This window comes from Nannospalax galili, unplaced genomic scaffold, assembly GCF_000622305.1.
Source record: "Nannospalax galili isolate Female #2095 unplaced genomic scaffold, S.galili_v1.0 scaffold159, whole genome shotgun sequence".
Classification (NCBI taxonomy): Eukaryota; Metazoa; Chordata; class Mammalia; order Rodentia; family Spalacidae; genus Nannospalax; species Nannospalax galili.
The window spans coordinates 1,897,938-1,923,774 of NW_008343239.1; the positions used below are offsets into that span (position 1 = coordinate 1,897,938).

Consider the following 25,837-nt stretch of genomic DNA (forward strand, 5'->3'; position numbering starts at 1 on the left):
ATTTTATTAATTAATCAATTAATTTATTCATCTTTATTTATTGTCTTTTTGAGGCAGAGTCTCCCTGTAGCTGCAGCTGGCCTGGATTCTCTTTGGAGATCAGACTGGCCTTGAACTCACAGAGATCTGCCTTCCTCTGCCTCCTGAGTGCTGAGATTAAAGGCACGTGCCACCATGCCCAGCTGGCAGCATCTGTCTTTTATGGTGAAGTGCATTTCTTGGAGGCAACAAATGGATGATTCCTGCTTTTTGATCCAATCTACTAGGCTCTGTTTTTGATCAGGAATCTGAGACTGTATATATTCAGTTGATATTAAAAGGTGTGCACTAATGCCTACCATTTTGCTAACTTTGTAGTATGGTATTTTCTTATTCACTTCTGCTTACCTTTTATTCTAGCACGTGCCACCATGCCCGGCTTGCTTGGTTTAACTCTTTCCTGTGGTCATGAATTCCTTTAGCTTGTTTTTATTATGAAAAGGTTTTTCTCCAGTTGTGACACGGCTTTTCTGGGTATAGTAGTACGGGCCGGCAGCTGTTTTCAGCACTTGGAATATATCATTCCTCCACTATACATTCTCTTGGCTTTTATTATTGTGCACGTGTGGAGGTAGGTGGGTGCATGCATGCCACATGCATGTGGAGGTCAGAGGACAACTTGTGGGAATTCTTGCCTTCCATTATATGGGTTCCCGGTTTAAAAAGTATATCCAACATTCCTAAAAGTTTCCTCGTGCCCAGTTTTACTCTTTGCTTCCATCCCTAACCTTAGGCAGATTTACTCTCTGCTTCTGTAACTGTGCTAGTTTTAGACATGTCATCTAAATTAGATCATTTGCAAACGATTTCTTTCAAGACAGCATGTTCTTGAGGTTCATCCAAGTTTCAGTATCAGTTCATTCATTTTTGGCGGGGGGGGGTCTTTTTGAGACAGGGTTTCACTGTAGCCTCAGCTGGCCTGGAACTCACTTTGTAGACCAGGCTGGCCTGAACTCACAAAGATCTGCCTGCCTCTGCCTCCTGAGTGCTGGGACTAAACCTGTGCAGCTCATTCCTTTTTATTGCTTCATAGTAGTCCATTGTACAGCTCTATCACAATTTATTCACCAGTTGATGAACTTTTGGGCTATTTCTACCTTGGACTTTTGTGTGTTTCTATGAATATTTATTTATGTAGAGATATATTTTAATTTATCTTGGGTAAATTCCTACAAACACAATTGCTAGTTCATATAATAACTTGTTTTTTGTTAACAGTTAATTGACACTGTAGAACCCCAAACCCCAGTTGAAATAAACTAGGTTTTCATCTAATTGTGTATTTGGGAGAGAAAAGTAAAGCTCATTTAAAACCTTTTTTGTTCATTTTTACTTATGTGTATGTGTGCCTGCTTGTCTGTATGTGCACTAAATGTGTGCAGGTGCCTGTGAACCCAAGAGAGCATCTGATCCCCTGGAACTGGAGTTACAGGCATTTGGGAGCCAGCAGATGTGGGTGTGGAAAGAGGAACAAGCACTCTTAACTCCCAAGCACCAGTATTGGCTTGGGGTGTGGCTCAGTGGTAGAGCCTGGGCTCAGCATATGCAAAGTCCTGGGTTTCATCCTCAGAACAAAAAAGAAAGAAAGAAAAGCACCAGTGTGCTCTATTTGGCTTATTTTCTTAGTTGCTTACAAAATTCTGTTCAGGCATTTCTCTTATCAAAATACTCAATGAAGCATATGCCCGTATATAATCAGTACCTCTTTCTAAATTTTGACTCTTTCAACAAGCCTACCAAAGCATTGTGAGTAGATGGGTCTTGTGGACTGTGTATTCCAGATACTTAATTTTACTGCACTGTAGCTAGACTATGTGGTGTCTTTTGACATCAAGTCTTGACAAGTTTTACAACTTTGTGGATCACTGAATTTTTTGTTTTCTATGGACTTAAAAATAATGCATTTCTATAATTGTCTCTAGATTTATATATCATCAAGTCGGTACCTTGTTCAATGATCAAATCTCTCACTTCAACAGTGGATTTCCCAATTTTTCCCTTTTACGTTTCAAGGATTCCTGTTTATTTATTTAAACCCCTCCCCCCTTTTTTGGTCTTTTTGAGACAGGGTCTCCCTGTAGCCCCAACTGGCCTGGAACTTGTTGTGTAGATAAGGCTGGTCTTGAACTCACAGAGATCCAACTGCCTCTGCCTCCTGAGTGCTGGGATTAAAGGTGTGCGTCACCATGCTCGGCCTCATTTAATTATCTTTTTAAAATGCTTAATTATGTGCACTTGTACATACTGGAGCTGGAATTATAGGCAATGGTTGTGAGCACTAGAAACCAAACTTGGGTCCTCTGAGAGGGCAGTATGTGCCCTTAACTGCAGAGCCATTTCTCCAGCCCCTATTATCATCCTTTGGAGACAGGCTTTCCTACAGCCCAGGCAGCTGAGGATGATCTTGAACTCCTGATTGCCCTCCTCTGCCTCCCAAGTATTGGACTGGCACACGCCTGTGCCATCATTCCTGGCATGGTTTTCAATTATTCCAAAGTCCTGTCCCTTGAATTTGCCTTCACTCAGTGCCTGCGTTTCTCCATCTCTCCCCACCCTCCCGCTGCACGTCCATGTACCCAGCTTCCAATGCACTTTCTCGTTTGCATCTGATTCAATTCTTAAGCATGGTAGCTTTTATAAGTATACATACATACATACACACATACATACATATATACATACATATATACACATACATATATTCATGCATATATACATACATACACACATACATACACACACATACATACATACACACATACATACATGCATACATACATACACACACACACATACACACATACACACACATACATACATACATACACACATATGTATGAAATCTCTTTTAGATCTCTCCTTTTTTCTCTTGCACATTTTAGACTTCCTGATGGCCAAACTATCAGGAATTTGGGAAGGGGATTGTCACTGTGTCCACTCAGTCTGCTGTGCCTTCCGAGCATGAGGACCCCGGGCCTGGCACAGGCACAGGCACTCTTTTGCTTCCAGGCACTGGGGTCCATGCCCTGGACTAGGTGTGTGGGATGCTTTAGTGTCAACTTGACACACCTGGGTTGAGGGAGCCTCAATTGGGGAATTGCCTCTATTGGACTGGCCTGTGGCCATGTCTGAAGGGCATCTTCTTGATGAGTGATGTGGGAGGGCCCAGCCCACTGTGGGTGGTGCCACCCCTGGGCAGGTGGGCCTGTGTTGCATAAGAAAGCAGGCTGAGCAGGGGCCAGGGGATCAAGCCAGTAAGCAGTGCTCTTCCATGGCCTGTGCTCCAGCTCCTGCCTCCAGGTTCCTGCCCTGAGTTCCTACCTTGGGCTCCCTGATGAACTGCAACCTGGGATATGTAAGCTGAATAAACCCTTTCCTCCCCAAGTTGGTTTTGGTCAGAGTGTTTTGTCACAGCAATGCAGAAACAAAGACACTAGTTTTACATTTTTTTCTTGCACTGCTTTTGGGAGTGGAGAAGGTATCGACATATAAACCAGGCCCACCATGCCTCTGGCCTGGTGATCTCCTCACAGGCAGTTGCCCACCACACTCATACCAGCACCCTCCCCAGCCCCAGAGGACTCACTCTACCAGAGATGAGTGGTCACTGCCCACTTCCCCTGCCTGTGGCCTCAGGGTGAGTGTCAGGCATGTGTCCCATGCAATTGTTCTTTCAGACTCATCTATGTCGCAGGCCGGGAAGGCCACATGCTTAAAGTGCTCTCATACATCAGTGTCAAGCGCCTCACACCTGCCCCTGCCCTCATCTTTTATGTAAGTATGTCTCACCAGAAAGGCAGAGGGTCCCTCCAGGTGGGTGGTTACAGAGACCTGTGCTGCCTGTGCTGCTGGGCCCAGGGCTTTCTGAATGAGCTAGACATCCTGATTCCTTGGCATGGCCCTGAATCCTGCAAGCTTGTGCCCTCTGCTTCTTAGACATATGTACATATACGGGTACCTGTCTGTTCTGGGGCCCTGCTAACAAACTATATGGAGGCCCGTGGCTTCCAGGGAGAATAAGGTGCTTTCACAGTGGCTGCCGATAACAACCTCACTTCAGTCTGTTAACATGGAGGTCATGGGATCATCCTCATTCACTGGCCAGGATTTCTCAGGGATGGGTAGGCCTAGCTCACGGCCAGAGGACGGCACTCCTGTTTATTACTCTGAAGATGGGGAAACAGCCTCTGAGCCTGAAATGCCAAGGCCATGGCCAGATCAAAAACGTAGCCATGACCCTCCCACCCAATCAGTCAACCTCAGCAAGGATATATAAGCCAAGAAGCCATGAGGCACCTCTCTTCCTATTTTGTGTGGCTGTCGGGAAGTCACGGGATCTATACTTGAGTGTGGACTTTCCAGCACAGCCATAAATGGGGGAGGGCACCCACCATTCTGTAAATAAACTCCCACTCTATGCTCTGTTAGCAAGCCCAATAAACTCGTTAGGTCAAAAATAAAAAAAAAACAGAGCTAATGGAAACCTTCATTATCATTATTCCACCAAAACTGACCCCATGTTGGCAAATCCTTTGGTCTTTGAGTTCTTATTCCGATTTTCCCCCTTTAAACTTCATTGTAACATATATGGGAGGGTTAGACAGGGTCTCCCTGCAGCCCCAGCTAGTGTGAAACTCACTATGTAGACCAAGCTGGCTTTGAACTCACAGAGATCTGCCTGTCTCTGCCGCCAGAGTGCTGGGATTAAAGGCATATGCCACCACACCTGGCTAGATGTACATATTTTGACTATTTTTTTTCTTGCTTAAAATCATGGCATCAGGCCAGATGTGGTGGCACACACCTTTAATCCCAGCTCTCAAGAGGCTGAGACAGGGGGATCAAGAGTTTGAGGCTAGCTTGGACACATGACAAAACTTCATTTTGTGTGTGTGTGTGTGTGAGAGAGAGAGAGAGAGAGAGAGAGAGAGAGATTCAAAGACTCACAAATTGTCCAAATTCTTCTTGCCAAGCTTCAAGAACAGTGATCATAGACAAATTTTGTCTCAAACTAAGGCTGTCTACCTGCAGGCAAAGCTGCTTCTTCAGTCTCCTGTGAGGTGACAAGGACAATGGACAGGGGCACTAATAACCCAAACTTCATTCTTCCTCCTACCAGGGCATCATCGCCACCATTTACATCATCCCTGGTGACATAAACTCCTTAGTCAATTACTTCAGTTTTGCTGCATGGCTGTTTTATGGAGTAACAATTCTAGGACTCATTGTGATGAGGTTCACAAGGAAAGATCTGGAAAGGCCCATTAAGGTAAGCTTTGTGCCTGAATGTCACAGCAGCTTTGGTTTCTTAGAATGAATTGGACAGGCAGCTGTTTCAAAAGCTCTTCCCAACCTGACTGCTTTGCTCTTAAATATCCTCCTTAAAGAAGGAGTTTCCCTTGGTTATTCATAGGATAGGTTATGGTCAGATAGTCACCTGTGCACATACTTCATTAGGCTCTGGAAAATATCTGTGACCCGCCGTATCCAAAGCAGAGGCCCAGGGCTGTCAGAGCTGGAACTCAGATGCGCGTTATTCACACACTAATGGAAGCTTTGGAACTGGCCTAGACCTGTTCATGTTCACGATCTGCTTTGGGCCCTCTGCCTCCATGAAGGGCTGGTGTTTGGCTATATACCAATGAGGAGGAGGGAGAACTTATTCTGCTTATGCCACAGGCTTAAATAACAGAACAGCTGTGTTAACTGTTATGAAATGGGCAAGCACAGATATAAGAAAGTCAGGCAAGTTCAGGGCTTAAGAAGCCAAGAATAAGATAAGGTGAACTGTTTAGATTTAGGACTCTGTTTCAAAATCTGTCTGATGGTCTTGGCGCATCTGGTCACTACCTCCATGTCTGGCCTCACTTAGCTCCTCCAACCAGGCAAGATCATGGAGGAAGTGTAGGTTTTCGATTTGCATACAATTCCTTACAGAAACAGAAAGACTGATAGAACACTGAAGGAGAAATCTTGCAGCCATCATTGGCAAAGTAGAAAAAATGAGATATCACCATAAACCCCAGCCAGACCCGGGGTGGAAGCACCACTTGCCCAGGAGTCACATGACAAGAGGGCACACTGGGTGGGACCCAGTAGGCAGATGTGGGTCCACCAGTAAAAGTGAGAGAGCCTCCTTTATGGGAACCACGAAAGAGCCATATAAACAACTACTGGAGACAGAAAACACACTAGCCGTGACAAGACCATCAGGGCCCGACGGAAAAGGAGGCTGTGTTCCAGCAGTACTTCAAACACCACTCCAGGAAACAGTCACCCCAGACTACAGGAAAGCAAGGAGGAAACAGAGGGACACAAGGGCAGAGAAGCATGCCAGGAAACAGGGCCGGAAGGAAGCAAATGAAAAAAAGGATCCACAAGAAATAAAAAGCATTCAAAAGAAGATAAGCGAAACAGAAAAAGGGGTCCTGAAACATGTATAGAGTCCTTGACGAAGACAGAGAGGTTGACGATTCTAAAAACTGTACTTAGAGAAACATTTCTTGGGGTGAGTTAAAGTAGGAACCCACCATCCAGCCCACAGTGAAAGGCACATACATGTTCTGTGGGGAAGGTCTGAGCTACAATAGGCAAAACAACCATGCCATGGTGCAGTTAGGGAGCATAAAAACCTGCTTTGGCATCCACACCTTTCTGTCCCCACCTCCATTCCTAATTCACATACGAAGGACGAAAATGGCAATAATGGCCATCAGTTGCCTTGCACCGTGCTCACGTCAGAAGAAAAGACATGCCCAAAAAGAGAATGCCGAAATTTCCTATCCAGCCAAACCGCAGAGCAGCTTCCATGAAAAGATGCAGCCTATGTAATTATACAAGCCTTCCCCAGGAATCACTTAAGACCAGAAAGTTGCTGCCAGAAGATAAGCATACTTAACTTCAGAACCAAGATTAAATGACGGCAGATAGAGGTGATGGAACAGTGCGTCATTATACAGCCACAACTGAGGGAGAAAGCGAAGGGGAAGTATGTGGCAGCCAAGGAAAGGGGCAAACAGGCTGCTAGTCAAGGGGACCACGTTCAATTAGATGCTGGCTGCAGGGAGAAAGAATTCCTGGTGAATATCACATATCTTATTATAGAGAAACCCTCAAAGAGCTACTTTTAGATATTTATCATCAAAATCAGTATGTATCATTGACATAAATACCATAAATATGATTATCATGATACATAGTTATAGCAATAATGATTAGCTCACAGAACAAAAACATAGCCTTCATTCATGCCAAGATACAGATAAAGAGGGAGGGGCAAGAGAGACAGACACACACAAAAAGGCCAGGTGTGGTGGCACACGCCTTTAGTCCCCCCTCTCAGGAGGCAGAGGCAGGTGGGTCTCTGTGAGTTCAAGGCCAGCCTGGTCTACATAGTGAGTTCTAGGCCAGCGGGGGCTCAGGGGACCCTGTCTCAAAAAGACCAAAAAAAGACCCTCCAGAAACATTTATGAAACAATCAGACTACTTTCTTGGTTAATGCTTTCTTGATGGGATGTTTATTGGGGTTTTGGGTTGTTTATTATTAGTTTTCAATATCCCCAAGACTTATAGAATCTACAAATTTCAATATTCTTATCACTATCTGGAAAATTAATATTTACCTCTCCAAAGTGCAGTGCAACATTTTAGATATTATTTTTAATTTCTTTTATGTGTATGTGTGTATTGCCTGCATGCACAAAAGTGCACACACATCATGCAGTGCCTGCAGTGGTCAGAAGAGGGCATCGGATCCCCTGGAACTAGAGTTAGGACGGTTGTTAGCTGCCATGTGGGTGCTGGGAACTGAACCCAGGTCCTCTGCAAGAGCAGCCAGTGCTCTTAACCAATGAGTCATATCTCCAGCTCCAACATTTAAATTAAATGGGTGATAGAAATTTCAAGTTATATTCCAAAACCAACATGTCAGAATCACATGCAGGTACATTAGAAAGGCAAGATATGGGTCTCTTGGATGTTGGCAGATCATGTTATTACACTGAAGCAACCATTTGTTAGTAGCCACACTGTTGGGTCATCAATCAATCATCTTTGAAGTGATGTATTGAGTTATTTATGTGTATGCATTTAGTGGGTTCTAGCCATATCTGAGCATACTGGTTGGGAATTTGAGGGTGTATGTGACACATAATGGGCTTTCTATGTAAAATAAGGAGAAGCAGGCTCTTGGGGAATTTTTTCCTACAAAACATCACTCTTCAAGGACAAAGGGCTGGAAGAAGAAACGTGTCCACAAAGCTTTGAAAAAATAAAAATGGAGCTGGGTATTTTCAAAGACACCTATAATCCTAACACTTGACAGGTAGAAGCAGGAGGATCAGGAGTTCGAGGCTAGACTTGGAGACTAACATGAGACCCTGTCAAAAAAAAAAAAAGACATAAACTCAAAAGAATAAAGCTGGGCATGATGGCATATACCTGTAATCTCAGCACTCAAGACACTGAGACAGGAGGATCACCATGAATTCAAGGCTTGGGCTACATAGTGAGTACCCGGCCCACAAGGGCTATAGAATGAGACTTTATAGCAGATGGAGAGGGAGGGAGGAGAGAGGGAGAGAGATATAGAGAGATAGGTATCAATAAATAGAAAATAAGGGTTGTGGTCTTATCAAATTGGCATCCAAACTCAAAGCATTACTTAAGACAAAGACTAAAAACAAAAGACAAAGACCAATTTGTAATGCTAAAAGCCAGAATTCACAATGCTCGATAATGTCTAGGAAAAGCTACTCGCCAAAATACTGCTGCTGGGTTGGCAAAACAGAAGGACAAACAGGGATGAAAGAGTCTAGCAGGCCTTGAAAGCACATCGCAGTGCATCGCAGACCAACATCTGTGACTAGTGAAAGCAAGTGAGGGTCCAAGAGCAAAAACAAGGTGCAGACAGCCTGGGTTCTGCTCAGAGAGACCCAGAGCAAGATCAGACCACCTTCTCAGTGGTATCAGGGACGGGGCTTGACTCTTAAAGAAATTAGAAACCATACAAACTGTTAATGAAATAAAACGGAATATTAGTTATAACAATCTTTTTTTTTTTTTTGTCTTTTCGAGACAGGGTCTCCCTGTGGCCCCAGCTGTCCTGGAACTCACTATGTAGACCAGGCTGGCCTCGAACTCACAAAGATCTGCCTGCCTCTGCCTCCCATAAAACGGAATATTAGTAACAACAACAACAACAACAACAAAATCACATTTTGGGGGTTCCAAACAAATACGCAGTGAAATATAAATTCCTAAAAGTAACAATTAGGCCAGGCATGGTAGTACACACCTTTAATCCCAGCACTTGGGAGGCAGAGGCAGGCAGATCTCTGAGTTCAAGACCAGCCTAGTCTACACAGTGAGTTCCAGGCCAGCGGGGACTACGGGGAGACCCTGTCAAAAAGAGAAAAAAAAAAACAAAACAATAATCAAAACAAGACCTACAATCTATGCACATTGGAGCTTTGAGAGTATTTTTTTTCATTAACTAATTAAAATCAAGGTGAAAAATAGACAACTTGCAAAGCAAGAGATAAAAGGAATGAAGAGACATGAAGGTGTCAGGAAGGGGGTGGAGACAGCAGTTAGACCAATGTTTGAATGTCCTCCTTTCTTGTCAGTGCTCAGAAAGAAATTGGCACTAGGACTGTCTGAAGTTTAGAACTTTCCCATGAACCTAACTTGGCCAAGTTGTTTAACTTTAGTCAATTTTTACTGGCTATTCTACTAGATAAGTGTCCATTTCATCTAGGTATTCAAGTTTAGCTGTACAGTTGGTCTTTTTTTTTTTTTTTTTTTTTTTTTTTTTTTTTTTAGTAGTTTGTTTTTTTTTTTTTTTTTTTTTTTTTTTTGGTCTTTTTGAGACAGGGTCTCCCTGTAGCCCCAGCTGTCCTGGAACTCACTATGTGGACCAGGCTGGCCTTGAACTCACAGAGATCCGCCTGCCTCTGCCTCCCGAGTGCTGGGAGGAGTGCCAGCTTCAGGATAGTTTTTAGAACACTTTCTCCGTTCTGAAGGTTACGTCCCCATCTTTTTCTGAGATGGTCTTCCTATACACTTCTATGTTCATTACTTCCTCGTGCTTATTTCCTCCCCTTGTTTATTTGAGACAGGGTCTCAACTATGTAGTTTTGGTTGTTCTAAGATCTTCCTGCCTCTGCCTCCTGAGTGCTGAGATTGAAGGTATACACTACCATGTCCAGCTTTTAATTATGTGTATTTATTTGTGTCTGTGTTTGTGCACAAGTGTACTGCCCATGGAGTCCAGAAGAGGCTGCTGGATTCCCCAAAGCTGGAGTTACAGGTGGTCATGAGGGTCCTGATGCGGGTGCTGGGAAATGAATTCAAGTTCTCTGCAAGTGCATTATGTGCTCTTCACCAGAGTCACCTCTCCAGCCCCCAGCCCCTTGAAGAGTTTTAATTGACTTAAAAATTACTGTTACAGAGGCTAACACTGATAGCAAGACATATAAAGACAGCACAAAAGGGAAACTGACCAGTCTTCCTTATGAATAACAAAATGAGAACCTTAAATATTAATAGGCAGATCAAGTTAAAAGAGATAGTTTGAGTGCCGGGCTTAATGGCCCAAGCCATGACACCCAGCCCTTTATAGCTATCTTTTTTTATTTTTTATTATTTATTTTTAGAATAATTTATTGAGAATTTCATAGACATATAAGTGTATAAGGAGTTTTGATCAAATCCATGCCCACTCCCTCCCCTCCAGCTCCTCCCATCTCTCCCCATCACTTTTTTCTGATAACTTCTTCTTTTAATGGGCTTTTTGCTACCCTAACATTCCCCCCCCCAAAGAGGTAACCCTAAAATCTTTTAGGGATTAGATCAGAGCTTCCAAATACTTTTGACACTTTTGGCCTTTGGAATGGAGTATGTTGCTAAGAGGCCCCAGGACATTTTGACTTTTAGCTAAGAAACTGGCTACTTTTCTTTGGGGTCTTTTTACCCTAACTGCCTAGCCAATTCCTATCTCCTATTCTTATCACAACATCCTCTGAGAGGTTACCCAGCTTGCAGATAGGGAATCGGGATGCAGACCACTCTGGCTTCTTCCATGCTGAACAGGGATACAGGGTGAGGCAACTGGGGTACCCCTTCAGTGGGTCTATCTAAAAGACTGCAGGATCTGGGCACTCTCAGGCAGTCCCCTGGTTTCTCAGCCCCTATACCAGAGGGAGGCCAGAACAGGCACTCTCTGGCAGTCTGAGATCAGAGCCACTACACAGATGGAGGTTGGAACCCACCTTCTCAGGCTGTTTCCCTTTATAGCTAACTTAATAGCATCCCCCTCACAAATAAGCTATTTTATTTGATAAGGTAACACTAGAGGGATTATTGCTAAGGAATAAGAATAGCCTGCATTTTTACTATCATTTAACATCATTTTAAAGATAATAACAAGGTAATTAGAGGAAAATAATTTGGAGTTTAAGAATTTAAAAAGAAGGCCAGAGAGATAACTCAGTGGTTAAGAGCACTGGTTGCTCTTGCAGAGGCCCCAGGTTTGGTTCCCAGCACCCATATGGTAGCTAACAACTCTCTGTAACTCCAGTTTAAAGGGAATCCAACACCTTCCACAGGCACTGCACAACATGGGTGCACTTACACACATGGAGGCAATATACTCATAAAATAAAAAAAACCAGGCTGCGCGTGGTGGCGCATGCCTGTGGTCCCAGCACTTGGGAGGCAGATGCAGGCAGATCTCTGTGAGTTCAAGGCCTGTCTGGTCTACATAGTGAGTTCCAGGTCAACTGGGGCTGCAAGGGGACCCTGTCTCAAAAAGACCCAAAAAAATAAAATAAAAAATAAGAAAATAAAATAATTTAAAAACATTTTTAAAAGATTTGTGTTTGAGACGGGGTTTCAGACATGTAGTCCAGACCTGCCTGGAACTCACTGTGTAGCCCAGACTGATCTTGAATTTCTGATCCTCCTACCTTACTCAACCTTCTGAGTGCTGAGATGACAGGCTTGTGCCAGCATCTCAGCAAAAAGACTTTTAAAAGTCTCTTAAGTGCTTTCATTTTAAAGTTAATACAACTGTATAACTAGAAGACCCAAAAGGATCAAAAACTATAATAAACTATAGCAAAGCAACAAGATCTAAAAACCAACATACAGAACTCAACAGCCTTAGCACAAACAGTGAGAAAAATCAACTGAAGAGAGCACCTCATTCCCAAGACAAAACCAAACCATGAGCCACAACACTCATTAACTTCCTAGCAGGCAGACCTAGGTAGGAAATTCCTGAGTCATGAAAGGTTAACTTGGACAAATACAAATTCACAATTGTTCTTGGACAGGAAAACTCAGTACTATGAAGTCAGAGTTCTCTAAATTAAAACACTGTATACATTTTGTGGAGATGTATGAGTTAATGAACAAGGAAGAATATTCTGAAAAATTCTAGAAAGGGAGCTTGTTCTTAAAGTTATGTGGTACAGTTGGACATGGTGGCACACATAGGAAAGCCCAGCACTGGGAAGGCTGAGGCAAGAGGATTGTGAGTTCGAATTCAAGGCCAGCTTGGTCTACAGAGCAAGATCCCATCTCAAGAAGATAAAAATATACGAAGGGTCCAAAGTTTAAATATTATGGTACTGATTGCTGCACAAAGAAAACATAATTGCTCTGTAAATTTATGACTGGAGAAAACTTGCCTATCACTCAAAACCCAGAATATGGGGGAAAACTCAAAGCTAAACCCCTAATAAAGTAAAAACTCATGCCCTTCAAAAAAGAAACCAATGCAATGGGGAGATGTTTGCAATACACAGTCAAGAAGGCTAGTAGCCTTCAAGAATCTCTAAAAACTGAGGTGAGCAGAATAAGGAAAAATGAAGTAAAGGGAGGGTTCAAAGAAACGAAACAAAACAAAACCAAAGGACCACAGCAAGCTCAAGTTTGTGCCTAAGGGAACACATCGTAATGCAAAATTAGAATGAAATGTCATCTCTTACCTATCAGATGAGCAGAAACCCAGGCTGGCCCGAACTCCCTATGTAGCCAAGGATGACCCTGAACTCCTGATCCTCTCGCCTTCACCTCCCAAGTAACAGACTATTGGTTTGAACAGTGGTCTTTAAACATTATGCTCTTTCTCACTAAAAGGATTCAAGACTCCCTAGAGAGATGGACAGAGTCTTGTCTGGCACCTTCCAAAGAGATCTGGGATGGCACTGCAAGGGTCTGAAGCCTGGCTGAAGGGCTGCTGGCTGTCACCACAGGACATTCTGAACATGAGGAAGTAGGGTGACATAGGGATGAACTCACATTTGTGATTTTGAGTCACCACTGGAGGCTTCAAAGGCCCAACTGCCATTCTGAAAGCTGAAAAATGAATCAACTACTTAAGGGGCTTTCTTATATAAACTGCAGTACTGGATAACCAAATAATTGGAATTCTGCAGACACAGGACAGTTAACTCTAGAAAGACAGAACCATTTTGCAACCCCTAGTGAAACTGAGCTAACAATGATCATTAGTGGAGGCAGAACAAAAACAGTAATACAAGCTTTGGCTTTAGCCAGACTATGAAAAGTGGGTGAGGAAAGTTACAATGGTAACTCTCTCCCCCATGCCTGCTAAGGCACCTCAGGAACTGCAGAGTGCCACAGTCAAATGACGGTTCCATGTGTTCCAAACAAAGTGTTCCCTCTTTTCCGTCCAACTGCCGGTTTACAGCAAAGAGTTAATGCATGAAGAAGAAACCACGCAAAGCTAAAATTCGACACTGCATTTAAGAAATCATTCAGTTTCTCCAACAAATCAATGATCGGGAGGGTAAGGCATAAGGAAGGTTAAGCAGGATGCCCTGATCTGCTAGAGATGCATACTGAATTCTTTGCACAGTTCAAATGAAGCGTCTGCTACTATTTATGTTCTAGCAAGAGAGGATAGAGGTGGAGTTGGTGAAATGACTGGCAGAAGTATGTAAAAATTCTTGGAGGAGGAACACCCAGAGGCCATTGGATTCATCTATGTTTGTACTGCTGTTTCTAATGTTTTAAAACAAAATGAGCAATGCCAAAGTGACCCTGGACACTTTCCCTGCAGGTGCCCATCGTCATCCCTATCTTCGTGCTTGTTGTATCCGTGTTTTTGGTTCTGGCCCCAATCATCAGTACGCCTGCCTGGGAGTATCTCTACTGTGTGCTCTTTATCCTGAGCGGACTTATATTCTACTTCCTGTTTGTCCACTACAAGTTCAAATGGGCTCAGAAAATCTCCAGTAAGTATTAACAAAGGGACTGTTAGGGCACACACAGGCTTGCAGCCCCACCCCTACTTATCCTGATGCTGCCGGATGTGCATCCCAGGCACTCTCACAGCCAGCGCATTATATTCCCTCTTCAGGAGACATAGGGCCCACTCTCCCTATCGTCCCCTCTGGGTTCCACCCTTGGCATCCTCCATTCCCATCAACCACTGTATTGAGGAGAAAAGCACCATTTTCATTTATATACTCGATTTGCATGTTGTACATACATATTAACACACAACTTGCCATTTAGAGCACGGTTGAAGAGTGCAGCCCAGTAGCATCTATACACTGGTGTCAGATGACTCCTCTCCAGAACGCCACTTCCTTTTGAGGGACATGTGGTAGACATCTAAGAGCCCCAGTAACAGCCCAAAGATGCCCCCAAAGTGACAGTAGAACTGGGTATGGGCAAGGGCCTGAGGCCCCCTACACAGAGGTCACAGGTCACCCTGCATTCTGCCAGCATGATCCTCAGCTGTTTGGACGTGCATTGCTTAAAAGTTAGCTACATTAGCCTCTTGTGTTTCTAAAAAGAAAGCTCTGTGCCAAACTGCATTAAGAGAGACTCTGAACTATACCTTTTTTTTTTTTTAAACAGAGCCTCACTATGTAGCATAGGCTGGCACCCTGACTCTTGATCTTCCTGCCTCAGTCTCCCCAGAACTGGGAGACTGGTGCATACTAATATACTATACCTCTGTAACTATAGAATAGTCAGTGTTTCATCCTGTACACCAGATTTGGTGACAAATGCCACTTATAAAAGCCTTGAGTCTCCTGAGCATCACCAAGTGGTGAGACCCTTAGCCTATTTCCTCCCTGTATTGTGTGTTCCTTGAAGACAAGAATTGGGCTGTGCAGTTTAACCCTGGACCCAGCACAGGGTGTTGCATGCAACAGTTGGGCACTCCTGCAGTTGGACTCAGTGTGAGTCTGCAATCCCAGCACTGAGGCTGGGAAGGAGGTTAACACAGAAACCCGGTCTCAATCAACCAAACAAGAAAAGGGAAAAAAAGGACTACCTCCTCTGACATGTCCCTCCAGCCCTCCCATGTGCTGTGTGTGTACAACTTAAGGCAGGTACACGTAGTATGAAAGCCAAGTGTGGCTAGAAGGTGGGGAAGATTGGACTTCAGGCACCATTTTTAGCTTCAGCAAGTGCCAGATCCTCTCCAGACCCTCTGCCTGCTTAGGTGTAAAAGCTGGTACCTCACAATGGTGCTAAAATTGATTTTGTTGATTAACAAAGTGAAAACAAAGCAGAAGATAGTATTTTCCCTCAAGGACTTCTCCCTTTCATAAAACAGCCAACCCTAACCTTTTTACTTTGATCTTAACCTTCTGCAGGTTAACACTGTGGCCCAAGGACTTAAGTTTGAAGTCAGCCTGGGCTACACAGCAAGACTCTGTCTCAAAACAACAACAAAAGAAAAAAACATTGAAGTAGGCTAAAGTGATGAAAGAAAAATGAACAAATTGTATTTTAAACAAAATGCAGTCTTAGTGACTTCAGACTACTAGTCATACGTAGTAGTAAATATACACAACTGAGTCATGATTTTCCCTGTATATAACTTGTTTGGGGAAGTATAAAATATTTCACGGGTTCTAATTCTTTGGTAGGCAATAACTTACCTCTGAAGAACCAGGGCAGTTCTGATTCACTGCAAACATCAGGATCTAAGAGGTGACACAGCACCAGAGTCAGAACACGACAGTGAAGGCTTGCAGTCATTGTTCTAACTTTCCCTTGGCTTCTGTTCCAGGGCCAGTCACTATGCACTTGCAGATGCTGTTGGAAGTTGTCCCACCAGAGAAGGACCCTGAGTAACAAGTTCATCACTCATACTGCAAAGCTGCAATGAACTTATTTTTGTAAGCAATATTTGTGGTTATTTCCTCCTGTTTTTTTTTTTCTTTCTTTTTTTTTTTGAGGCAGGATCTCACTACGTAGCCCTAGATGGCATGGAACTTGCTATGTAGATCAGGCTGGCCTTGAACTCAGAGATTTCCCCCTGCCTCTGCCTCCCAAGTGCTGGGATTAAAAGCGTGCACAACCACGCCCGGCTCCTGGTGCTTTTCTTAAATAATGTATTCAGATGGCTGTATGTTGTTATTTTTAGATATTCCTAACTCTCTGAGTAAGGGTGTTAAACAGAAGTTATCAGGAGATCTTACCTAACAGAAGGCTGATAATTAGGGAAGGGATATATAAAAGCCATCACCATTATGGTAGAACTAATTAATGAGGGCACATATTTACACTGTAACTAATGGTGGGGATGTAGCACAGTAGTAGAGCCCTAGATTTGCTCCCCAGTACTGTAAACAACATTCTTTAAATTCAATCATCAATAAAGCTCACTCTTTTATATAAAGGCGTTGATAGTTTTTGCTTTGATTGATATAGATTATTGATACAAAGTTTTTTCTTGAGACAGGGTCTCTCTATAGCCCCAGCTGGTCTGAAACACACTATGTAGGCCTGGCTAGCCTTGATCTCACAGAGATCTGCCTGCCTTCTGCCTCCCATGTGCTGGATGTGTGCCACAAAGCCTGGATTTTGATAAGGATTTTTAAATATTTTATTTTTATTATTTTTACTTTATGTGTATGAATGTACTACCTACATGCATATAAGTGAACCATGTCATTCAGTGCCTGTAGAGGTCAGAAGAGGGCATCAGATCCCCTGGAACTGGAGCTAGACGATTGTTAGCTGCCATGTGGGTTCTGGATTTGAACCCAGGTCCTCTGTAAGAGCAGCCAGTGCTCTTAACTGCTGAGTCATCTCTCCAGACCAATATGGATTTTTAAAAAGATTTTTAAAAAGTGTCCATCACTCCTGTTATTTAACCTGCTATGCATAGGGCAGTTCTGTGCTGAGCTCAATCGTGAAGATTCTACTGCAGAGATGGATTGTTCAGCAGAACCTCTGGAAGCCTGTGTACAAGGGAGCTCCTGGGGTCAGCATCACCCATCTGTCCCCAACACTGGCCACCCATCTTCATTGGCATTCTGGTTCCTAGAAAGTGTGGCGAATAAAATTTTACTTTGTGATTGTAAACAGAAAATTTCTGTAAGAACACTGAAGCTTTATTTATGATATACTGCGAAGATGTTCATATCACAACTGGGGATGTAAGCAATTTTAAGAGCATGGGAATAAGTACTTTTACCTTGCATTTCACAAATCTACCCCGAACATAAAATCAGTACATTTTAATAGCATTATAGAAAACCAACAGCTAACTGTTTGCATAGACAGTATCCTATGTGCTACAAAAAACAGTGCTCAAAGGATCAAGTATTAGAAAATTTGTCCATCAGAAAGAAGCTGTGATTTAAGCACAGCTCCTGCCACACAATTTCCTTGGATCTTCTGAGACAGTCTGCCACTTGCATCAAGAAACATCGGTATTTGCCACTGTTAGTCACGAGGCTCAATGCAGCTAAGTGCAAAGGGTAGCACCTGGGTATGCACAGGGTGGCTCAGGAGGCCTGGCACCACCACAGCCCTCCACCCGCTGGGTAGACCTGCATCTGTACAAATGAACATGGACAAAGACCAGCTCTACAGATGAATGGTTCCAGCGACACCATGCTTTCTGCTGCCTCAAGAGCTGCCTTACTTTCTGGAAACTTTGATACCTGCCAACCAGCCTGAGGATCACAGTGGCAGCAGGACATGCTCCTGGCGGCTTCCCCTGGCTGGCTAGCCTCTGGGGGGGCTGGTCTGATCATCACCACAGTTACTGTGCAGGCCAGGTGCCCACACTACAACACTCTGGGCTCTCCCTTTGGCTGCATATGAACTTATTTTACAGATGAGGAAACAGAAAGCTAGAGTTGGTCGCCTTGCTCTTGGTATAGCTAGCTGAGAGTTGCCTCGGTTCACACAGTGGCTCACTCCTAGAAGTACTGAAATTTGGACATCCGTTGTTCTTTTTTTCAGTTTTTTGAGACAGGGTCTCATATAGCCCAGGCTGGCCTGGAACTCCTTGATCTTCCTCCCTCTACCTCCCAAGTGCTGGGATTACAGATTTGGGCCATCACACCTAATTTTGAACAGCTATCCTTTCTGATGTAAAAATGAATAAATTAGGGCTGGAGAGATGGCTCAGCGGTTAAGAACACTGGCTGTTCTGGGACCAGGGTTCGATTCCCAGCACCCACATGGCAGCTAACAACTGTCCGTAACTCCAGTTCCAGGGGATCTGACAGCCTCTTCTGTCCGCCGTGGGCATTGCATGACACAGGTGCACTTACCTACATGCAGGCAATGCACTCATACACAGAAAATAAAAATAAAATATTTTTAAAAATGAATAAATTCTTGGGGGCACTCAGTGCTGTTTTATTGTTCTTTCCACTTATAGGAGAAGCTGACAGATAGATACCGAGAAGTGCACGGGGTTTCAAACTTCCCAAAGGCTCATCTTCCTAACTTTCTCAGTGACATTTAAGTGTAACTACATAAACTTCTCCCAAAAACCTTGGTGCCCCGGTGCTACAGTCTCACCCAAAAATTGTCATTAGTGTTTTCAGGACTCACCTCATTTGGGTATCCTAAAGGTTACCTACAGCACTGCACAGTTCCTTTTTAAATTTCTGAAAGAAACTTCAGCCCCATCTGAAAAGGACTGTGCATGTACACTGGGTCACTTAGTCTCACTGAGGTCAACTTTTCTTAGCAGCTATTAGTATCTGGAACGTATATGAATACTTATACACAGTGACAACAAATCTCATCTAAGTCATGGTGAAAGGGGTCGATAAGCAGAGGCTGGGTATGAGAATTTGTAAGGTGGGAACCTCAGTCTGTATGTGTCAGGTTACATTTGAGAAGTGTAACACACAAAGGTCTAAATGGCAAATGAGCGGACTAACCCCACACCGTATAATCTGTTACCTAATGTCACGGTTTGCTCTCTGCTGCTCAAAGCTAAGTAGATCAGGATGAGCTGGGAAAGGCAACACTGGGACACACTGTATATAAGCTAGGTTTGTATTATACATTCACTAAGAAATGTTTTTGAGACAGAATCTTCCCATATAGCCAGCTGCCCTCAAACTTGCAATACTCCTGCCTCAAACTCCTGAGTGCTGGGATCATGTGTCTCCAAATTTTTGATTCCAGACCCCACCTCTACTCTCCTTTGATAATCTTGACCATTAACATATATTATTTATTTATTTATTTATTTATTTATTTATTTATTTATTTATTTATTTATTCTTTGTCGTTTTGAGACAGGGTTTCTCTGTATCCCCAGCTGGCCTGGCACTTGCTATGTATAGCAGGCTGACCTCCATCTCAGAGATCTCCCTGCCTCTGCCTCCCAAGGTGTGCACCACCATGCCCAGCTCCATTAACCTATTTTTAACTCAAGCAAACAATTCTCGTCATTATCCAACCCAGTGCCACAAGATGACAATACTAGTTCATCCCCAGGTGATGAAGCTTTAGATGACCTCTTGTTCTCTTAACTTTCTGCCACAGAGGCTGTCCACTGTCAGTCTTCTGCTCACTCCTGTGATTTCATTCACATTCTCATTCACTCTCACTGCCGTCAGAAGTGTCTGAAGAGCTGCTACTGTTCCCAGTCACCTCTGCCACTTTGCAGGATGGGCTTTTAGACTGTACAACTAGAAGAGTTGGATGTTATTAAAAATGTTAAGTACAGGGTAACTAACATCTATCTCCCTTCTCCCCCATTAATTTGGTCTGTGTAGCAAATGTCCTTTGGGTCTGGCTATCTTGCAAAATATTTAAGAAAACAATAAGCAGGTAAAATTTTACTCCTTGTAAATAAATACTTCTCCTAGGAAGAATATCATAGGAGTTTATATGCTGTGCTTTTAGAGGCTGAGGATGTATGTAGCTCAGTGGTACAGCACTTCCCTACCAGGCGTGAAGCCCTAAATTCCAACCCTGCAAAATATCTCAGAGAAGCATTTTTTTTAACCAAAGGTTAGTACAACCCATTCTAGAAAATTTAGCACCAAGATCAACCACAATGTCTACAGGCTTTACATTAACAGCCTATGTCCACAAAGGCCGAATCCCGAAGATCAGCTTTTCCATCCACCCACTTGCCCTGCACTGTGCGGCCCACCCCCACCAAAAGCAGGGTTGACCATCTTACCCTTGGAGAAGGGGCTGTCCTCTTCACAATCCTCCCAGTGGTCAAAGTCAAAAGACACATTAGGATTCTGTTCAACACAAGAGTTCCACAATCAGTGAAGACTGGCACACTCACCTTTGAGATCAGCCAGTCAGCTCATTTCAACTCACCCTCTGTTTGAGTAAGCCACACCAAGATGTCCTTTTCTCTTTCACAAGAGTGATTAGAGGCTCGTCACCTTTAATGACACACTTGCAGTCATCTTTTATTATGTTGCCCTGCAGCTCCATATCAGCCAAGTAAAATTTGTCTCCTACCCAGGCACTAGGTTTACAAGAAGAAATAACATCAGCCTTCTAAAATGTATAATTTCAATGTTACTTTATCAGATATACACATGCCTACCTGAAAATGACTCTGTCTGTAAAGAATTTACACTTATAGTCTTTGAAATTCCTTATTCTTATTTCTAAGATGACAACATCATCTTTTTGGAACCACTTTACTTGTGGGTGAAAGCTACAAAAAAGGAAAATACACTTGTTGGTACATCACATAGTCCAAGGGGTGGGGTGTCCCAGCAATAGATGAACATACCTCTTCACATGTGGGTGTGTACTTTTGCTAATGGAAACATCTCCAGTGTTTTCAGATAAAGTTTCTGTACAAAATCAAAATTAAAGACTAATTATAAAAACTGGTATCGCTTCATAAAACTAACATAATATTCTAGGCTCTCTCTGACTCCAGCGCAGCCTCTAGCTCACCGAGCTGCAGCCGAAGAAAGAAGGTAAGTAAGGAGGTGTCTGTACAAAGCAGACTGCCCACAAATCCACCAGTGGCTACAAAAGCTGCTCGCAAGAGTGTGCCCTCTCCTGGAGGGGTGAAGAACCTCATGGTCACAGGCCTGCTACTCTGTGAAATTAGACGCTTATCAGAAGTGCACTGAACTTCTGATTCAGGAATTCCCCTGCCAGCGTCTGGGGTGAGAAATTGCTCAGGACTTCAAAACAGATCCGTGCTTCCGGAGTGCAGCTATTGGTGCTTTGCAGGAGGCAAGTGAGGCCTATCATGTTGGCCTTTTTGAAGAGACCAACCTGTGTGCTATCCATGCCAAACATGTAACAATTATGCCAAAAGACAGCCAGGTAGCATGCCTCATACTCAGAGAACGTACTTAAGAATCCACTATGAGGGGAAGCATTTCATTCTAAAAAAAAAAAAAATTTCCTCTTCTTCCTGTTATCAGTAGTTCTGAATGTTAAATATTTTTTTCCATGGGGTCAAAAGGTACCTAAGTATATGACTGCAAGTGGAAAATAGGGGATAGAAATCGGGTATTGGCAGTTTTTCATTTTCATTTGTGTGTGAATTTTTAATATAAATGAGGGATGTAAAGCGTTAGTTCAAATCAAAATGTTTCAGTGAACGAGTTTCAACAATTCAACTTTATAACAATTATAAATAAACCTGTTAAAATTTTCTGGACTATGCCAGCATTTGGATTTTTAAAAAAGTAAATTTCTTATTGACAGCAACTAAATGGTGTTTGTAGCCCTTTTTTTAATCATACAGTAGATTCCATCCATTCACTATACTTTTGAGTCTTCCTACATGCAAGTGCAGATTTTTAATGTTGTCTGTCTTTTGTGCTGTTCCTCTGTTTGCCATTAAAATACATTAAACTATATTAAAACACTAACATAATATTCTAAAATTAAAAGTAAGCCTTAAAATATTAAACTTAACTAATCAAGAAAATAAAGTTGGCCTACCGAAGAGGAACTGCATTACAATGGCTGGCCATAGGACACAATGCCCCAGCATCTTGGTGCCCCCTAGCTTGTGAAAACCCTGCTGGAGATGACTACCACAAGTCAACACAAAGAAGGGAACATACATTTTCTAAGACAGTACAAGTTAAACTTCTCTACCTCAAATATTTAAAGTTACTAGGTTTCATTCAAAGCACCCCCCCTACCCAACTCTAGTACGATACAGTATTTCCCTGCAGCCCCAGCTGGCCATGAACTTGCTATGTAGACCAGGCTGACCTCAATCTAACAAGTGATCTGCCTGCCTCTGCCTCCCAAGTGCTGGTTTTAAAGGCATGCACCACCATGCCCAGTAAATAAGAAAAGTTTATTTGTTTGTTTTTGATGTTTTTGAGACAGTGGCTCTCTGTAGCCACAACTGGCCTGGTCCTAGCTATGTAGACCAGGCTGGCTGCTCATCTCACAGAGATCCACTTGCCTTTGCCTCCTGAGTGCTGGGATTAAAGGAGTGCACCACCATGCCTGGCTAAAAAGTTTTAAAGTAGCTTTAATCATAAAGCCCCAGCTGAGGAACAACCCCAATGTCTCCCCAAAAATTGTAGTATATCCACATTATTGAATACAATTTATCAATTAAAAAAAATCTACCAGGTAACTACCTGCAATACTACAGATGGATTTCATAGACATAACAGACTGGAGGAAGCCACAGGAGTGCACACTACATGCTTCTAACTCAGCAAAACGAGTGGTATCAGGATCATAACTGTGGTCACTGGGGAAGGTTCTGGAACCTTTTGATCAGTTAGTGCAATTTGGGTGTGGACAAACATTGTGTGGCAATTTCCTCCATAATAAAACATTCCATCTTGAAGAGAAGCTCCTTAAGCTGCAGGGAGGTGAAGCAGTTCATCCTGTACAGGAGCTCCTTAAAGCTCAGCAAGTAAATAACTCAAAAGTTTCAGGAAGTCTCTGAAACTGACAGATTTACTAGGCCCCTCCCTGCCTCCTCAGCTCCTCAGGCTTACACAGCAATGAGGACTGCTTAGAGACACTCTCAGACAAGCTGAAATAACAACCTGAACTGCTCTCCAACCTGTTGAGCTGCCTGCAGGTTGTGCACTGCACTCCAGGTTCCCTATTTCCATGAGCTGTCACCCATGCTGGGGTAGGCTTTTGGTGTCACACACAGGGGCACATGCATATGGACAAGCCTGATAAGCTGTCCCCTTAGCATCTAGTCCCATCACTAAATATACACTATGCCTCAAAAACAAATGGAAAATGGCTGCAAAGAAACCACCACTGAAGATGAGCTGCCAAAACCCAGAACAGTCCATGTGTTGTGTTCTCCTAATTCATCTAATAGTAAAAGCCTAAACATGGGGGAATTATATGATTTGACAATCTTTCAATCAATCTTTAATAATCTTTCAAGTACAAGTACCAACCAGGTTTTTGGTTGTCTAAATCTGTCTTGGAACTAGCCCCTCCTCCTGCACGTCTGTCTTCCTGTTGGGGGTCTTGCAGACACATGACATCTTCTGCTGAAAGAGGTGTCCTGAACAGAAGAGGCAAAGGTTAATTCTGGGACTTCAGGAAACTCAGGCCAAAGAAGAGGGCATAGGCATTAAACAACTGAAGTGCCTGTCACCCTGCAGACCTACACTGAGTCTGTGTGACTTATGAGCAGTGATGGGGCAGAGCCAGCCAGCTCTACTCACTGCTGTGGAACAGATGTTGTCAGAGAAAGGTACTCTTTTACCTGCTCAGCCTTTTCAGATTTATGGAACCTCTTTCAGATTTATGGAACCTTTGGGAAGAGTAGCACATGCAGTTCGCCCATTCAAATAGGATAGAAAGGCACAGGTGCAAAGCCAGTTTCCTCTCCTCCCCTGTCTGTTTTAGGATGTCTTCCCAAGGGTCACCCTATTACCAGTTTGAACCAATCTCTAGAAATATTCTTTGCATTAACAAAAAACCAAATATTTCTGGGGGAATGAGGGAGGGAGGGAGACAGTACACATCTACAACCCTAGCACTCAGGTTGATGAGACAGGAAGATTGAGAGTTAGAGGCCAGCCTGGCTACATACTCAGACCTCCACAAAAAAGGGAAAATATTTTGATTTACATCTTTCTTAAGCCCACAGAAACATACTAAATCCAATATAACACCCTTTGTTTGATTATACTTAGTAGTTAACTGCACATTACATGAGTCAGATGGCTATGCCACTCTTTTTAAAAAATATGTAAGCGACACTATTCTCTTACTTCTTTGAGCAGATAACCAGTCATGTAGTTCAGACTTTAAAAGATCAATACAAGGGAAAAATCTTCCTCGCACCCCTGCTCTCCAGCCACCTAGTTCCCTTCCTTGTGAGTAACAATGTACTTCCCTTTCTGAAGCCTTTTAGAGATAAAGTTTCCAGGAGCATGACTGTATAAGACACAGGTGTAGCTCCCAAGAAGTGAGGTGGCTCGTTTGTCTCCAGGAAGCTTCTGATCAATATAAACCTGGGTCACAACTCTAGCATTTGCAGAAGGTCTCTGCTGCCATCACCAAAGTGCTGGCCTCCTACACTGAAAACACCCCTCCCCCCTCCAACGTCTGCCCCCTTTCACACACCTTATCTTTACCCTCAGGTACCAGCAGGCCTTTTTTTCCTAGCTGTTTCCTGACTGCTACCTTTTTCCTTTCAATAACCTTAAAACTTACCATGTCCTAAAGCAAGCACTGGGTCTCTTCCTCTCCAACGAGCTGTCCCTACCCAAACATCTCCCCCTGCCCACTGTGTCAATGCCCTTTGTCATTGCATCTCAGAATCTCAATCCCCATGGCCTAACAACCACTCAGTTCAGTGGCTTCTCCATCAGGTAGTGCCCAGAACCTATCCTCCTCCCTCTGACCCTGGCTATGACCACTTGCCCAAGCCATCTCACCTCACCCCCTTCAGAATCTTCCTTATTCTTGAAGGTGAAGTATTCACCAAAAGTTTGGGTAGGACTAAACTGGCTGGACTGAGGTGTGGTTTTCTCACAGTTGGACTGAAGGTGGAGCCACAGAAGCAGAACACCCTCCTAACATGCTTAAGGCACTGAGCTCTATGCCCAGCATCACTCAGAAAGAAGCCAAACCCATAACAACTGCAATATATAAACAAACCAAATACAAAAATACTGTATTAACCAACTAAAAACAATTAGCATACTCCAATAACACCAATAACAATAAAGGAGGGGCAAACATAATATAGAAGGAACTAAAAAGATAATAAAGATAATGGCAATAAAAACAGAATAAAACATTTAAAAAAACTGAAGGGCAGAAATAGAATGAAGAGAGAAGATCCAATTAAGGATTAAAAAAGAGAAAAACAGAGCCAGGTGAGGTGGCAGACACCTTTAATCCCAGCACTCAGAGGCAGAGGCAGGTGGATCTCTGGGAGTTCAAGGCCAGCCTGGTCTACACAGCAAATTCTAGGCAACCTGGGGCTACAGGGAGACCCTGTTCTCAAAAAGACCAAAAGAAAAAAAGGAAAAAAATTCAAAAAATGAGAAAGAAGAGAAAAAAAAAAAAAACACGATCCAATTTA

The 25,837-nt window shown here is 43.2% G+C and overlaps 2 protein-coding genes across 2 annotated transcripts in view; one reads left to right on the forward strand and one right to left on the reverse strand.

Annotated features, from left to right (window-relative positions):
• The window catches only part of Slc7a9 (solute carrier family 7 member 9), a 39,100-nt gene extending 22,848 nt beyond the window's left edge, over window positions 1-16,252 (forward strand). The window contains exons 11-14 of the mRNA XM_008839464.2: window positions 3,717-3,813; window positions 5,159-5,308; window positions 14,129-14,303; window positions 16,103-16,252. Of these exons, the coding sequence (XP_008837686.1) occupies window positions 3,717-3,813; window positions 5,159-5,308; window positions 14,129-14,303; window positions 16,103-16,167 (487 nt within the window). The 3' untranslated portion in view covers window positions 16,168-16,252. The remainder of the gene's footprint in view (window positions 1-3,716; window positions 3,814-5,158; window positions 5,309-14,128; window positions 14,304-16,102) is intronic.
• Window positions 16,253-19,676: 3,424 nt separating this feature from the next.
• Tdrd12 (tudor domain containing 12) overlaps window positions 19,677-25,837 on the reverse strand; it is an 82,662-nt gene continuing 76,501 nt past the window's right edge. The window contains exons 27-32 of the mRNA XM_029566643.1: window positions 23,691-23,800; window positions 21,062-21,125; window positions 20,870-20,983; window positions 20,635-20,788; window positions 20,486-20,552; window positions 19,677-19,985 (exon numbers count right to left, since the gene is read on the reverse strand). Of these exons, the coding sequence (XP_029422503.1) occupies window positions 19,891-19,985; window positions 20,486-20,552; window positions 20,635-20,788; window positions 20,870-20,983; window positions 21,062-21,125; window positions 23,691-23,800 (604 nt within the window). The 3' untranslated portion in view covers window positions 19,677-19,890. The remainder of the gene's footprint in view (window positions 19,986-20,485; window positions 20,553-20,634; window positions 20,789-20,869; window positions 20,984-21,061; window positions 21,126-23,690; window positions 23,801-25,837) is intronic.